This window comes from Pholcus phalangioides, unplaced genomic scaffold (assembly GCF_987345545.1).
Source record: "Pholcus phalangioides strain wild (caught in Gottingen) unplaced genomic scaffold, Ppha-v1.0 ptg000020l_1, whole genome shotgun sequence".
Lineage (NCBI taxonomy): Eukaryota > Metazoa > Arthropoda > Arachnida > Araneae > Pholcidae > Pholcus > Pholcus phalangioides.
Genome location: NW_028301613.1, coordinates 3,685,951 through 3,701,774, shown reverse-complemented (window position 1 = coordinate 3,701,774; position 15,824 = coordinate 3,685,951). Strand labels below are relative to the sequence as shown.

The following is a 15,824-nucleotide window of genomic DNA, read 5'->3' as shown; positions in this document are numbered from 1 at the left end:
CGAAAGTTTCGGGACCCTTCGTCCGTCTAAGATTCGAAATTGTTTTCGGCACTTGACCATCTGTCGCGACCCTCCGTCCGTGCCAAAGGCGAAATTATTTTCGGCATGTGCGAAAGTGTCGGGACCCTTCGTCCGTCTAAGATTCGAAATTGTTTTCGGCACGTGAGCATCTGTCGCGACCCTCCGTCCGTGCCAAAGGCGAAATTATTTTCGGCATGTGCGAAAGTGTCGGGACCCTTCGTCCGTCTAAGATTCGAAATTGTTTTCGGCACTTGAGCATCTGTCGCGACCCTCCGTCCGTGCCAAAGGCGAAATTATTTTCGGCATGTGCGAAAGTGTCGGGACCCTTCGTCCGTCTAAGATTCGAAATTGTTTTCGGCACGTGAGCATCTGTCGCGACCCTCCGTCCGTGCCAAAGGCGAAATTATTTTCGGCATGTGCGAAAGTGTCGGGACCCTTCGTCCGTCTCAGATTCGAAATTGTTTTCGGCACGTGAGCATCTGTCGCGACCCTCCGTCCGTGCCAAAGGCGAAATTATTTTCGGCATGCGCGAAAGTGTCGGGACCCTTCGTCCGTCTAAGATTCGAAATTGTTTTCGGCACTTGAGCATCTGTCGCGACCCTCCGTCCGTGCCAAAGGCGAAATTATTTTCGGCATGTGCGAAAGTGTCGGGACCCTTCGTCCGTCTCAGATTCGAAATTGTTTTCGGCACGTGAAGCCGGGTTTTCCTAGGAATAGGTTTGTTGCACAGCGTGAACCGAATTAGACTATTTCGCGCCGACAGAACCGTGTTACATAATCACGTTACGCGTTTGTGTTTTCCTAGCGAGGCGCATCAGATCAGGGCTATATAAAATAAATGGCTTTGGCATCAGCTACTCTGTCGTCTGCATGCTCCGGTTTGAAGGGAAGGAAAAGAAAACACACAAGAGTGAAGAGAATATCGGCAAAACCGCGGCGCACGGCGCATTTGACTACTCCAGAAGCAGTCGGCCAATCACGCCCGACGTAAAGCGCTGTCGTCATGCGTATTGCGCTCTGTAGGAAAACAGTCATGCTGGTTTTCTTACTGGTGAGTGGACGGCGTGTCGCGCTGGGCGAATCACGTTGCGCGCGGCAACGTGAAACCTGCTCCTAGGAAAACCCGGCTTGAGCATCTGTCGTCCGTGCCAAAGGTGAAATTGTTTTCGTCATGTGCGAAACTGTCGGGACCCTTCGTCCTTCTCAGAAGCGAAATTTCTTTCGGCACTTGCGAACCTCTCGGGACCCTCGGCTCCCTTTGAATCATGCTTTCTTCTCATGACCCCCCTGTCTTATAAAGGGCACGCCCCCCCCCCCCTGTTTTGTTCTCATCCAGCGAGACTACTTATTGGATTGAATTTATTCAAAATGATCCAAAATTTTATAAATTAGGGCGATGCGGATCCCAGAGCCAAATTAAATGTTAAAAAAATGGTCTGTCCCGTAAATATAGGAGGATTTGACTACTCCAGAAGCAGTCGGCCAATCACGCCCGACGTAAAGCGCTGTCGTCATGCGTATTGCGCTCTGTCGGAAAACAGTCATGCTGGTTTTCTTACTGGTGAGTGGACGGCGTGTCGCGCTGGGCGAATCACGTTGCGCGCGGCACAGGAAACCTGCTCCTAGGAAAACCCCTGCACAATAAATCTCCCCTCCAAACATATCCCCTAGATTTGCTCCTACCCTGAGCTAGAGTTCAGTGAGCTTGTGCTTCTTGTAGGAATTTTACTCGGGGCCGTTTCAACATCAGAAGTACTTAGTCAAAGTGATGCCTCAGTGGGGCCCGTACTTGTCTGCAAGTAAAGGTTGACATGTTTGCCAACTTACTCGAAAATTAGTAGTACCAGATCTCATCACATACGTCTTCTATGGGTATAGGTCCCCGGGTCATGCCCGGATCAGTCACGCTTTGAGACGGAGCAGGTTCTACGGGCAGCTCTGCTCGATTCTGAAAGTATAGTCACATTTTTTTCCACCATAGCCCCCTCCCAGGATGCTTCGTATCCTCACAGCCGAATGATTTTTCCAGCTCTCTGTGGCACCCTAGCCACTCTTCGTAGCTCCCTTTTGATCTTAATTTCACCCGTGCCCTCCCCCTAGAATATCCCAGTACCACAAGAGGGGCCATGTGGTCCCCGGTTGAGAACCAATGCATACTTAACGTGCTTAGTACGTATGATTTGATACTTGATATAGTATATGAATTTTTGTTGAAAAATGAAATTTCTTCCATAAATTGCTCGCCATATATGATTTTTTTTCTTCTTAAAGGGTGTCCCAGAACTGTAGCTCAAAAAATGAGCGGGAGTGATCAAATACGCTGGGAAAATGTCACGGGTGTTCGTATGATTTTGTTCATCTCATGGGCGGAGACATGGGAGATCATTGCACCCCCCCCCCCCTACAAAGGTGGAGTCAACTGATCAATGTATATGTGTGTATATATGAATTCACATCATCATCATCCCTCCCCCCCAGACTTTCAAGTCCATCTCCGCCTATAGGCTCACCTCCTGTAGATTCGCGTAGTGAGAGACTCAAAACTGAACACAGAGATCGTAAATACTATAGAAAGACACTTTATTGATTATCTATAAATGAGCTAGCGATTAAAAATACCCGATAAATATACATATATATTCTTTGGTGCCATTAAAGTTACAGCCGATAACCTTCTACGAATTTTCCAGTTGCCCAGTCTGCCTACTGATCAGCCGATCCCGTGCCTGGAGAGTGGTGCCACGCTTCCGTCGGGCATCCTGTAACCGACCAACGTCTGCTGGACTGGAGATCTCTTGCCGACCATGGCGTACAGAGGGGCCAGCACCAGGTCCAGAAGGCTCTTCTCCCACTCGGCCCTCATGACGCGCAGCACGGCCGCGGCGTGCTGGACGTACGACTGCCTGGCCGCGTCGAAGTACATGGCGTGCCGCAGCTTGAACCCGATGTCTTCGTACGGAGGCGGATCGAACGTCGACCTTTGTGGGAAATGCCACTCCCTGTGCGGGAAGTACCAGTACGGGAAGCCCAGTCCAGCCGGAATGCGCAGGCACGCCAGCAGTACCAGCGCAGGAGCTACGCGCAGGGTCATCGACCTGTGAGAAAGAAGAGATCGGTAATCACTTACATAGTTATGACATGAACTTACATAGTTGTTGGTTGGCCATATTTTCCCGAGAAAGGTACGGAAATCGGTATCCCAAGCACGAGAAATCGCAGTTGTCGCCAAAAGAGAGCAGACTGGCTATTTGCAGCTGGAATCACAAAATAAAAATCGACAATGGCGGCAAATGAAGCTCTACTACAAATCGCAGTGGATTCATATTAATTCCAAGGAAAAAAAAAGAACGTTCAAACATGAGGCAAACATGTGAGATGAATATGTTTATAGCGTAATTGTCATTATCAATGTTATTATCATATTTATAGCATAATCTATACATATAAAATTGATTTTCTGCGTGTGTATGTTCTCTATACCAATCTGCAATTTTCGATCGATCGTCGCCAAACTTTGCATATATACCAAACGGGATCCGACTTGAACGATATAGGTTACTTTAAAAGTTCGTCAGAGCAGGGCAAGTGCCCCAAATGGGCAAAAAACTGTCGGGCAACAATGGTTTTTGAGCCTCAATAATCACTTTCCGAACGTTTATTTTGGTTCCCTAGCAATGCATTTCAGACGTGTATATGCCTTTACAATGGTTTGGCCCTTCTCTAATCTTGTTAGCATATGTATAATAGTTCAAGCCTTTATAATGGTTTGCCACATTTTCAATACTCTCAGTAATGAGGCTTTTGGAATAGACGTCATAATCATCATCAGCATCGCTTTGAGGGTCAGGAAAAGGGTGATCCTCATAGAAATCAGTGTTAAAATTGCCGATTTTACTGCAGAAATGGGGAAATTTAGTGAGGGGGGGGGGTTGCCTGCCACATCAGTAATTTTAAAAATTGTATTAAGTTTTCCATTTCTGAAATATTGAGTTCGCTTAGAGATATACGATGCCTAGGAGATTAAATATGAAGTAATTAGCCGGGCCTACTTTTGAGTTGGACATTCATGCAATGGCATTGATTTCAACTTCTTATTTACATCTTCTCAAGCATGAAAATTAATGTCTCCGTATTGTTTTTTGATATTCAACTGCATAAATTGATATTGTAGGAAAACAGTCATGCTGCTTTTCTTATTGGTGAGTGGACAGCGTGTCGCGCTGGGCCATTCACGTTGCGCACGACACAGGAAACATGGTCTTAGGAAAACCTGGCTTAAGCCGTCGAGTATTCCTAGGAGCAGGTTTTCTGTGCCGTTCGCAAAGTGAATCTCGTAGCGCGACACGTCGTCCACTCACCAATAAGAAAAGCAGTATGACTGTTTTCCTACAGAGCGCAATACGGCTCACGGCAGCGCTTTACGGGTGGCGTGATTGGCGGACTGCTCCTGGAGGAGTCAAATGCGTCACGCGCTGTGCGTTTCACCGATCTTCTCTTCATTTTTTTGTTGTGTTTTTTTTCCTCCCCTTCAAACCGGAAATGCAGGCGACAGCTGCGGCATCAGCTACTCTGATCAATATAGCCACCCTGATCTGATGCACCACGCTAGGAAAACACAAACGAGTAGCGTGATTATGTAACACGTTTCTGCCGACGCGAAAATATGTATTTCCGTTCACGCTGCGCAAAACACCTATTTCTAGGAAAACCGGGCTTTAAAGATGAAACGTCGATTCGTGGATTTTTATGGCCCAAAAGTGAAACGTCAATCAGGATTTTGAAACGTTGATTCGAATTTATATGACATTTAAATGTGAAACATCGATTCGGATTTTTATGACCCACAGCAGAAATGTCGATTCGGATTTTTATGACCCGAAGACGAAACGTCGATTCGGATTTGTATGACATCAAACGTGAAACGTCGATTCGGATTTTTATGACATCAAACGTGAAACGTCGATTCGGATTTTTATGACCCACAGCAGAAATGTCGATTCGGATTTTTATGACGCACAGCAGAAACGTCGATTCGGAATTTTATGACATTAAACGTGAAACGTCGATTCGGATTTTTATGCCCCAAAGCAGAAATGTCGATTCGGATTTTTATGACCCAAAGCAGAAATGTCGATTCGGATTTTTATGACCCACAGCAGAAATGTCGATTCGGATTTTTATGACATTAAACGTAAAACGTCGATTCGGATTTTTATGACCCAAAGACGAAATGTCGATTCGGATTTTTATGACCCACAGCAGAAATGTCGATTCGGATTTTTATGACATCAAACATGAAACGTCGATTCGGATTTTTATGACCCAAAGCAGAAATGTCGATTCGGATTTTTATGACCCACAGCAGAAATGTCGATTCGGATTTTTATGACCCACAGCAGAAATGTCGATTCTGATTTTTATGACGCACAGCAGAAACGTCGATTCGGAATTTTATGACATTAAACGTGAAACGTCGATTCGGATTTTTATGACCCACAGCAGAAATGTCGATTCGGATTTTTATGACCCACAGCAGAAATGTCGATTCGGATTTTTATGACCCAAAGCAGAAATGTCGATTCGGATTTTTATGACCCACAGCAGAAATGTCGATTCGGATTTTTATGACCCACAGTAGAAATTTCGATTCGGATTTTTATGACATTAAATGTGAAACATCGATTCGGATTTTTATGACATTAAATGTGAAACATCGATTCGGATTTTTATGACATTAAATGTGAAACATCGATTCGGATTTTTATGACATTAAATGTGAAACATCGATTCGGATTTTTATGACATTAAATGTGAAACATCGATTCGGATTTTTATGACATTAAATGTGAAACATTGATTCGGATTTTTATGACGCACAGCAGAAATTTCGATTCGGAATTTTTTGACATTAAACGTGAAACGTCGATTCGGATTTTTATGACCACAGCAGAAATGTCGATTCGGATTTTTATGACATTAAATGTGAAACATCGATTCGGATTTTTATGACATTAAATGTGAAACATCGATTCGGATTTTTATGATCCCCAGATGAAATGTTTAAGGCTCGAAGACGAAACGTTGATTCGGACTTTTATGCCCCGAAGACGAAACAAATGAACATTTGCCGTGGCCCTCACAGGGGGTATACCCGATAAGCTTCCGAGTCAGGGACCCCGTTTCATTTTGGGGGCCCTGGATGAATTTCATTCCCTTATGTTGTTTAACATTGTAGAATTTGCAACAGCGGAAGCCAGAGATAAATCCAGTCTGGGTCCCCCACTAAAAATCTGCGTATTGGGTCCCCGTTACTGGATGTGGAGCCCTCGATTTTATTCGTTTTAAAATTGATAAAAACAAAAAATTTTCGCGGCCTCTCACAGGGGATGGAGATGTCTGAGAAGCCTCCTGGTCGAGGTCCTGTCAGGCATCTTAAACCAGTTGCTCGCGAGCACCACGATGCTCCCTGAAACATGCAGAGTGCTCGATGCTCGTGTCCGATTTCATGCTCGCGAGCACTTGACCAAATTTAAAATTAAGCAGCTTGTACAAATTGCATTCAAGGATTGAAATCAATCCTGATCTCAAGCATTTGTATGTCGAACTTGCCGTAAGGGTGCTCTTCTTTTGATGATAGATACAGGCAGTGCTCGCGACTAGAAAAAAGGCTGAACACCTCTGACATGATTCATGTTTCCACTCTTTTGATGATTCAAACGTTTACACATGCTCTAAGGAACCATTTCAGTGAGCGACCAAAGAAGTGACCTAGAGCGTGTGCAATATGTGAGTGACCAAAACAGTGACTAAATCAAGCATTTGAGCGACTAAATGACTAAAAGAGTGACTTATCGAATGTGTGAGCATGGGAGTGACTAAAAGAGTGACTTGGAGACAAGGGTGTACTTGGTGGGGGAGCAGGGGGGTGGGAGCACGCAGGGCCAATTCAAGAGCATCATGGGCCCCCGGGCCAAGTGGTTTTTCTGAGGCCCCTACCTTGCAAATTCTAGAAAATTTCAACCGGACCTCATTTTTGTTAGGGCCCCGGGGCAGTGCCCGGGTGTGCCCTTGCGTTAATACGGCACTGGGAGCACGCGGGTCATAGCACAAGGTGGCGAGTTCGAGGAAAAAGTCGTAAAAAGAAATTCGACTAGAATGGAGCGAAAGGGTGGCAAAATTCGTGTAGCCCGCAGGCGACAAAGCCCTTAATGGGCGCGAGTCATGGTCGATATTTGAAGGAGGGGGGGGGGGGATTTACGAGATAAATGTCTATCAGTTCCATTCGTCCCGTAATTTACGGGACGGAGAGTATGATTTTCATATTGTTTTAGCTCTTAGGGAGGCGATGGATCTGCACTTGCAGGGACACAACTAGATACTTTGTCAGCAGGGGCAAGCACGCATTTTGGACATCCCCCCCCACCCCGTCCAGCATCCAGGACAAAAAAAACTGCTGCCCCCCCTCACCAGTTGCGACCCTGGATACCTACTCTGTAGGTAATCCTTTGATCGCTCACAGACTTTCACACACACTCTATTCATACTTTTGGTGTCTAACTCACGGGGTTATTCACACTCTGGGGCACTTCCATGCCCTTACATACTCTCTAGGTCACATACATCCTCTTTAAGTTACTCACTGACTTAACCCCTTATTCTCTCTAGGTCATATACTACTAGGTCACATACTAGGTCACATCCTCTTTAAGTCACTCACTGACTTAACCCCCCTATTCTATAGGTCACATACATCCTCGTGAAGTCACTCGCTGACTTAACCCCCTTATTCTATAGGTCACATACACCCTCTTCAAGTCACTCACTGACTTAACCCCCCCCTATTCTATAGGTCACGTACATCCTCTTTAAGTCACTCGCTGACTTAACCCCTTACTCTCTAGGTCACATACATCCTCTTCAAGTCACTCACTGACTTAACCCCTCATTCTCTAGGCCCCTCTTTAAATTACTCACTGACCTGGCGAATTGCTCTCTAAGTCTCTCTTATGGTCGCTCACATGCTTGCATACTCTCGGGTTCCCTCTTTCGATAGCTCACATGCTTGTACACTGTTCTTAATCACCCACTCGATGCATTCCATGCCACTTTTTTGATTATTCCACACGCTTGCACACTCCATAGGCCATTCTTTCGGTAACTCAATACATAATAACATGGTTACTCGCTCTATAAGTCACCCCCAAATTTACCCACTCTCTGGGTCACTCTCGTGATTGCTCTTATGCTTACAAACTCTCTAGGTCACTCGTGTTGTTGCTCATTTCTCTGCATAATCTCTTCGTCACTCTTGTGGTCATCGCATACTCGCAAACTCTCTAGGTTATTCATTCTTATGGTCATTAACTGACGTGGTTAATGCTGCAACTAGAAACATTGTCATCTGGCGCATATTGCGCCCCCACAGCCTAGCGCCAGGGGGCATGAGACCCATCTGCTACCCCCACCCCAGTTACGGCCCTGTGCACTTGGGATCTATCCCGTAAATCTGGGCATAATTTTTCTCGCCCTTCTCCCATTTTAGTCTAACTCTATTGACTCAAATTTGTAGCCCTGTGTCATAGACTCTTGCCCCCCCCCTCCGCCCCCTGTAAATACACCTATGTCACCTAGGTCGCACTTATGGTTACTAACACGCTCATACACTGTTTTGGTATGCATACTTGAACACGTCCCAAGTCACTATTTTGGTCACTCTAAGCTGGTCCCTTGATCTCTAGGTTTACTACCTTGCTCCTACACTCCTTAGATCACTTTTTTTGGGTCACTCACTGACCTGGTGTCTTGATCTCTTGATCAACCCAACGCTCACATCTCCTTCGGTTACTTTTTGGTCGCTTATTGACGTAGTCTCTCGCTCTCGAGGTCACTCTTCTGGTCATTCACATGCTTACAAACTGTTTTAGTCACTCTTTTGGGCATCCACATGCTTACACACTGTTTTGGTCACTCACATGCTTACACACTGTTTTGGTCACTCACATGCTTATACACTGTTTTGGTCACTCACATGCTTACGCACTGGTTTGGTCACTCACATGCTTACGCACTGGTTTGGTCACTAACATGCTCACGCCGCACCGTTTCGATCAATCTTTGGGTCATTCACATGGTTACACAATATTTTGATCACTCACTCACTGGCCCGGTCCCTTAATGTCCAGGTCACTCTCACGCTCAAACACTCTCTAGGCCACTTCTTTGGTCGGTCACTGATCTCGTCCCTCGCTCACTCTTTTGGTCACTCACTGAAACGTTCTCTGTTCTCTTGGTTCATTCTTTTGATCCCTCAACGCGCTTGCATACTCTTGTTCGCTCACATGCCTGCAAGCCCTGTAGGTCACTCACTGCCATAGTCCCCTCTCTCTCTCTTTAGGCAGAGGCGAACATGGTTTCCACCACTTGTGGGCGCGCTTTACTCATTCTAATAATTTCCTTTACTACTCATTCCTCAAATTTGCCGCCCCTCCGGACTTCCACCTTGGAGGCCAGCTGGGCCCCCCCCCCTCCCCTGTAAATACGCATCTGGTGTGCGGCCCACAAAATATTCTGGTTCAACATATGGCGTTGCCCCCCACCCCCATATCCCACCAAGCTATAATTATTAATTATGTAATATTAAAAATTAAAATAACTCAACTTACGATCACTTGTGGTCAAGCTTCCGACGACATTAGGCCGCCGGCCCTCCAAACACTGCCATAATCGATCCACGTGTTGACGTCAATATTCACACAACCAAATGAACAAACAAGAGTGTGTGGGGGGGCCTAGAAATGTTGTCTGGCAACCGTTGGCAACGATCTTCTTCTTTTTGCATGAAACGAACGGGTTAGATGAAGAACAACAACAACAAAAAAAGCTTGTAAAGATGCGGCCTTTGCCAGGCCTAAAGGGTATTAAACAGAGAGAGAGATGCTCTTTGACACACTTCCTGTTAAAAAAGAAAAGAAAATGATGTTTTTGGCCTAGTGACCTTCGGCCGGAATTCCCCCCCCCCCCTTCCTTCTTCATCATAGGCATCAAAGGCCTAAGCCAGTTTAGCTCTTTCAATTATATATATATATAAAAGGCCGTAGATCTCTAGGCGGTGAGTCAGTTTCTTTTTTGGTGTTTTTTTTGTTTTTTTTTTTGGCGTTCTAGGCTTACTTTGGCCTTTATTAATGCGCTATTAATTATGCACTTCGAGCGTTACGTAGAGGTTAGGCCCGACCGATGGGCTCATTATGCGCAGCGTGCATTCATTCTCTCCGTCAAATCCCGGAAGAGTTGAAATGACGATTCCGGTCATTTTTGTATCTTTATTATGATTTCCGGGGGCGCCTGAAGCCTTTTGCGGGCCACTGTTTTTTGATCGCATGATATGCCACCTATCGACAACATTTTCCAATTACTTTTTCTTCTTTCTCCTTCTCTTTCGTGAGAGTGTCTGGCCAACACCCCCTCTTATCTATAGGGGATATTGGTCTGGCCCCCAAAAGCCTAGGAGCCCCCCCCCCTAGAATGTGGGGGGGGGCGGCATGCCCTTTCCCCCGACCGAATAAAAACACGCAAAATCCTTCTCTATGTAATATTTTTATTAGGATAACCAATCACTACCCACCCAACTTGGCCACCATGTAATGACCTGATTGTTTGTTTTAAGTGCCCTCTGGAAATACTTAAGAGGCTTGTGAAGCCCCTACATCAGAGGTCTCCAACCTTTCAGACACCGCGGGCCACTTTGAAATTGCCGGAGAAGCCCACGGGTCGCCAACTCGCACTCAGGTATTCATAATTGTTAGAAGAATCCACACACACACACACGGGATCCGGAAATTTCACTTCCGACATTTCGCCCCCTGAAATTTCGCCCTGACATACATTTTACCTGCCCTGACCCTATAAGTATAAGTGTTTGAATGATACGTGAGTGGCCATATGTGAGAGAGAGAGAGACTGTATGAGTGACCAAGTAAGTATGCAATTGACAGCATGAGTGAGTGACCAAGTAAGCATGCAATTGACAGCATGAGTGAGTGACCAAGTAAGCATGCAATTGACAGCATGAGTGAGTGACCAGGTAAGCATGCAATTGACAGCATGAGTGAGTGACCAGGTAAGCACGCAATTGACAGCATGAGTGAGTGACCAGGTAAGCACGCAATTGACAGCATGAGTGAGTGACCAGGTAAGCACGCAATTGACAGCATGAGTGAGTGACCAGGTAAGCACGCAATTGACAGCATGAGTGAGTGACCAAGTAAGCACGCAATTGACAGCATGAGTGAGTGACCAAGTAAGCATGCAATTGACCGCATGAGTGAGTGACCGTATGAATGACCAAGTGAGTGGCCGTATAAATGACCAATTGGGTGACCGTATGACCGTCACTCACTCGGTCATTCACACGGTCGTGTGCTTGGTCACTGCTCATACTTGGTCAAGGCAGGTGAAATGTCAGGGGGTTAGATGTCCAACTCATACGGTCACTCGCTTGGTGACTCACATGGTCAGGACAGGCGAAATGTCGGGGATATATGTCCAGCTCACTTGATTGATCACTCATGCGGTCACTCACATAATCATTCACGTGGTAGCTAATACGGCAAAGGCAGGGCGAAACGTCGGAGATTTGCTGATTCCCCCCCCCCCAGCATCCATGCAAGGCTTGAACAACCCTAATAGTGCGTAGAAATATTTTTCAAGTTTTATGGAAGAATTTTTATAAAACTTTTATAGTTCGGCCTTAAACTATGAAAGTTTGATGAAAGATCTTTTACGAAACTTGAAAAAAAAGAACCGTTAAGCCTATTGATTAAACAGACGTGCTTATTGATTGCATTTTTCAAGTTTTATGAACGAACTTTTATCAAACTTTTATAGGTCTGATGACCGGTATTGCACTATAAAAGTTTTACAGAAAGTTCTTTTACAAAACAAAAAAATTCATACAATAAGCTGGTTGGTCACACTCGCGTCAATGTAACCAAAACACTCGTTCGTTGCATTTTCAAGTTTTATAAAACTTTGATAAAAGATCTTTACCAAAACTTGAAAAAAATTTTTTTTCTTTTGTAAAATATATTTTATACATATAGAAAAATTGGAAAAAACAGCCAATTGATTACATTCGCTCGAATCCAACCGATACGCTTCTTAGTTGCATTTTACAAGTTTTATAAAATAAATTTTATCAAACTTTTACAGTGTAATCCCGGCCTTATAGAGAAATAAAGAATAAAAAACTAACACAAAAATTACGTTTTTCTTAGTGTTGCTGTGGTTTTATAGATGGCGCCACGAATTTTTCCCATTCCCATGCTTCAATTCCAAAGGCCGATTCAATGAATGAGATTGAACTGACCATATATCCTTTAGAAACATACGGGACATCACCAAAACTGATGCCAAAGTTGAGTGAAGTTCCCAAATACTTCCTCACACACTGATAAATAGCTATTTAATAACAGCGTTACTGCTATTGCAGTGGTGGATTAAAATGAACTACTCCACGAATGCTATGCCAGTTTATAATTACAAGTATATGTAGGCTGACCATATTGTCTCGAGAGAAATACGGGAAATTGGGATTCCAAATAAAGGTAAAATACGGGACATCGCCAAAAGTGAACAAAGTTGCCAAAAATTGCTGGAATTACGGAAAATAGCAATGGCGGGAAACGAAGCGTTACTGCACATTGCAGTAGATTAATTAAACTGAATTGCTCGAAATAAAACGTTCACCAAGACAAATATGGCAGATTAATGTTCTTATTTATAGTTGCAATTATCATAATATAATTTATGAGTTGTTAAATAATTTCAATCTTTGACTTCAGTAAAGAATAAAAATCCAAGCAGGCGTCGTGTAAAAAACGGGAAAAACCGGGACACTTTTGCCGAAAAAGTCGGGACGGCCGGAAACCGGGACAGTCCCGGGAAATACGGGGCGTATGGGCACCCTAAATATGTGAGAAGAGTGTTCTTATTTGTAGTTATCGTAATATAATTTATGAGTTGACAAAAATGATTCAACAATTGATTTCAACAAAGAATAAAAAGTCGAGTAGGCTCAGTTAAAAATACGTGAACAACTGGGACATTTCCCCAAAAAACAGTCAGGACGGCCGAAACCACGTGAATGTCCCAGGAAATTTGGGACGTATGGCCACCCTAGACATGACAGAGATTTTTGTCCCTTAAATCTTTCAAAATCGGACATCGGGGTTGGTTAACACTTGCATAATAAAAACACGCGGGGGACGCTTCTTAAAAATTCATTCATTGCGACCCACCCTCTAAACCACAAATGCCAAACTTATGGCCCACGGGCCAAATGTGTCCCTCCGGAATATCTGATATAGTCCGCCACCACCTCAATCCCAATTTTAGTAGAAATGAACTAAGCGGCCCATTTACAGATCGCTTAGTTAAAAATACGTGAACATTTCAGAAATGTATGAAAAAACATTTCATACATTTTCAGAACACTCGAGTGTTCCTGTAGCACGTTCACGGACCACTTAAGTGACCCGAGAAATATCTAGAGATCTCTTGAGGTGACTCACGGCGCAGTTCCAGAACACTTAAGATGTCTGTGGCACATTTAGCGATCTCTTATGTGGAGTGCGGCACAGTTCTAGAGCACTTAAGCGGCCCGCAGGGCAGTTCTACATCATTCAAGTTACCCGCGGGATATTCCCAGATTGTTTAAATGATCAGTGGCATAGTTACAGATCATTTGAGTGACGCGCGACACAGTTCCAGAGCACTTAAGCGGCCCGCTACACATTTCTAGATCGCTTGAGCAGCCCGGACACATTTCTAGATCGCTTGAGCAGCCCGGACACATTTCCAGCTCACGTGAAGGATCAGTGGGGGCATTTAGAGATCGCTAAAGTGATTGATTCTATAGGGGACTTATCAATAGGAAGAATATGTTCATTCAGATGCCCATAAACTAGCGAAAGGTTCTTCTCGATTTTGGTACGCCCAGTAGGATGCCATTAAGAATATCTCATATTTTTAATAAAGGGTGGATGATGACGTAAGCATTATTCATCATCCCCCCCCCCCCGTCATCAAAAGTCAGCAAACCCGGAAACCCCCTCCCCCCCACCAGTAGATGCTGACGTAATACTTGAATGACCCCTTACGAAGGAACAAAGTCGTCAAGCAGGTGCTAATATTGCGGTAGAACTCCCAACGCTGCCGCAATATTAGCACCTGTAAACGGGGCTATTGAGAAAACGTAGGCCACCTGTGTACCCACGTGAAGTAAGTTGCCTAGAGAGATACGTAGTTTGCTTGTGTACACCTGTAAAATATGTAAGGACTCTTACGGGCCCATGGAGATGCACAGGACGCTTCTGTATCCTCGTGAAATATGTAGGACCCTTATGTGTCCGTAAAGATGCGTAGGTTGTGTACCTCAGTGAAATACGGGATCAAAAATGGCCGAAATAAACAGGCAAAAAGCACTAAAAATTCCAATAATAGGCACCAAAAAAGACAATTTATGGTAGGAAGAAAAAATAACCAGAAACTATAATGTACCCCACCCACGTTTTTCAATCCCATCATGCTCCTTCCCGATGAGGGAGAACCTTACAGAACCCTTTCGTCCCATCGAAAACGGACGTCATATTGGGAAGGTCGTCATACCGAAAGTAAAACATACATGATAGTAGTTCTGTGAAAATATTTAGGACTTATCCCACCGGTCATTGTAATGGAATGGTCGTTATAACGAGCGTCTCGACTGCAATTATCATTTCTGTAGTTGAAACATAGCTGCCTTGTTCTATTGTTGTAAAAAAATTTTAACTTTTATATATATGTATATTACCACACATGCGGGACTTCTTCAAACGCGGGGCCCTGTTCAGCCTCACATGTCGCACACCCCCCTCCCCGAGGGCGAGTCTGGTAAATTTAATCGAATACTAAACATGTATGTAAAATAAATAGACATGGTTGTTTTCAGTTCATTTCTGATGTAAAAACAAAACCAAAACATGGGGGTCCAGGGCCCTGTCTGCTCCTACCCCACCCCCTCCTTGTGTGTGCCATGACGTCAACTGAAAACCTCTCGGTCGACTATACACATGTCATGCAGTCCCCAATTTCCTTGGCGAAACATGTTATGTGAAGCATTTGGAGAAACAAATTTCTCATTTTCCTCTGTTTTTCTAACACGGGCTGCGGTTCGTCCGAAACAAAATCATTCACGTCTAACACCATCCCGTCAAAGCGAAGTAAATGCACGACAACACCAAGTTCCCTATCACTTATTCACGTTTAAATGGGGCTGTGGTGGTGGTGGTGGGGGGGGGGAAGACAATTATTTTGTTCTCGGTGCTTGAAATATCTAAGTTTTACAGATTATGGCCTGCAAAATTCACTAATATAAACTTAAAACTGTGTCGGAATAGGCATTTATGGCAGGAAAATTTCAAAGGGAACAAACACAGTTCGTTTTTACCAAAAAAGTTCGAAGAAATAGGCAAAAAATTTATTTTTTTGACATTTGAGGCATTATTGGCATGATTTTGAGATTTTGACATGATTTTGAGATTTTGACATGATTTTGAGATTTTGACATTTTGACATTTATGGCATTTTGCCTAAACTTCTGGGCTCTACCTATAGAAGAGATGCATAGGTCACTTTCGTACCCTCATGGGAATTCGTGAAGCATAGAGAGATGCGTAGTCACGCAAGCCAACTATACTTGCGTGTACATACTTAGTCGACATATCTACGCCCATCTCAGTCGAAATTGATAATTTTGAAGCAACACC

At 44.3% G+C, this 15,824-nt stretch overlaps 1 protein-coding gene across 1 annotated transcript; it reads right to left on the bottom strand.

The window, feature by feature from the left end:
* Positions 1 to 2,584: 2,584 nt before the first annotated feature.
* On the bottom strand, positions 2,585 to 9,857 carry LOC149070767 (uncharacterized). The gene is made up of 2 exons (XM_089248699.1): positions 9,684 to 9,857; positions 2,585 to 3,116 (listed from the first exon to the last, which is right to left on the bottom strand). The coding sequence occupies exon 2, from the start codon at positions 3,110 to 3,112 to the stop codon at positions 2,732 to 2,734; it is 381 nt and encodes a 126-aa protein (XP_089104825.1). The 5' UTR covers positions 3,113 to 3,116; positions 9,684 to 9,857; the 3' UTR covers positions 2,585 to 2,731.
* Positions 9,858 to 15,824: the final 5,967 nt, after the last annotated feature.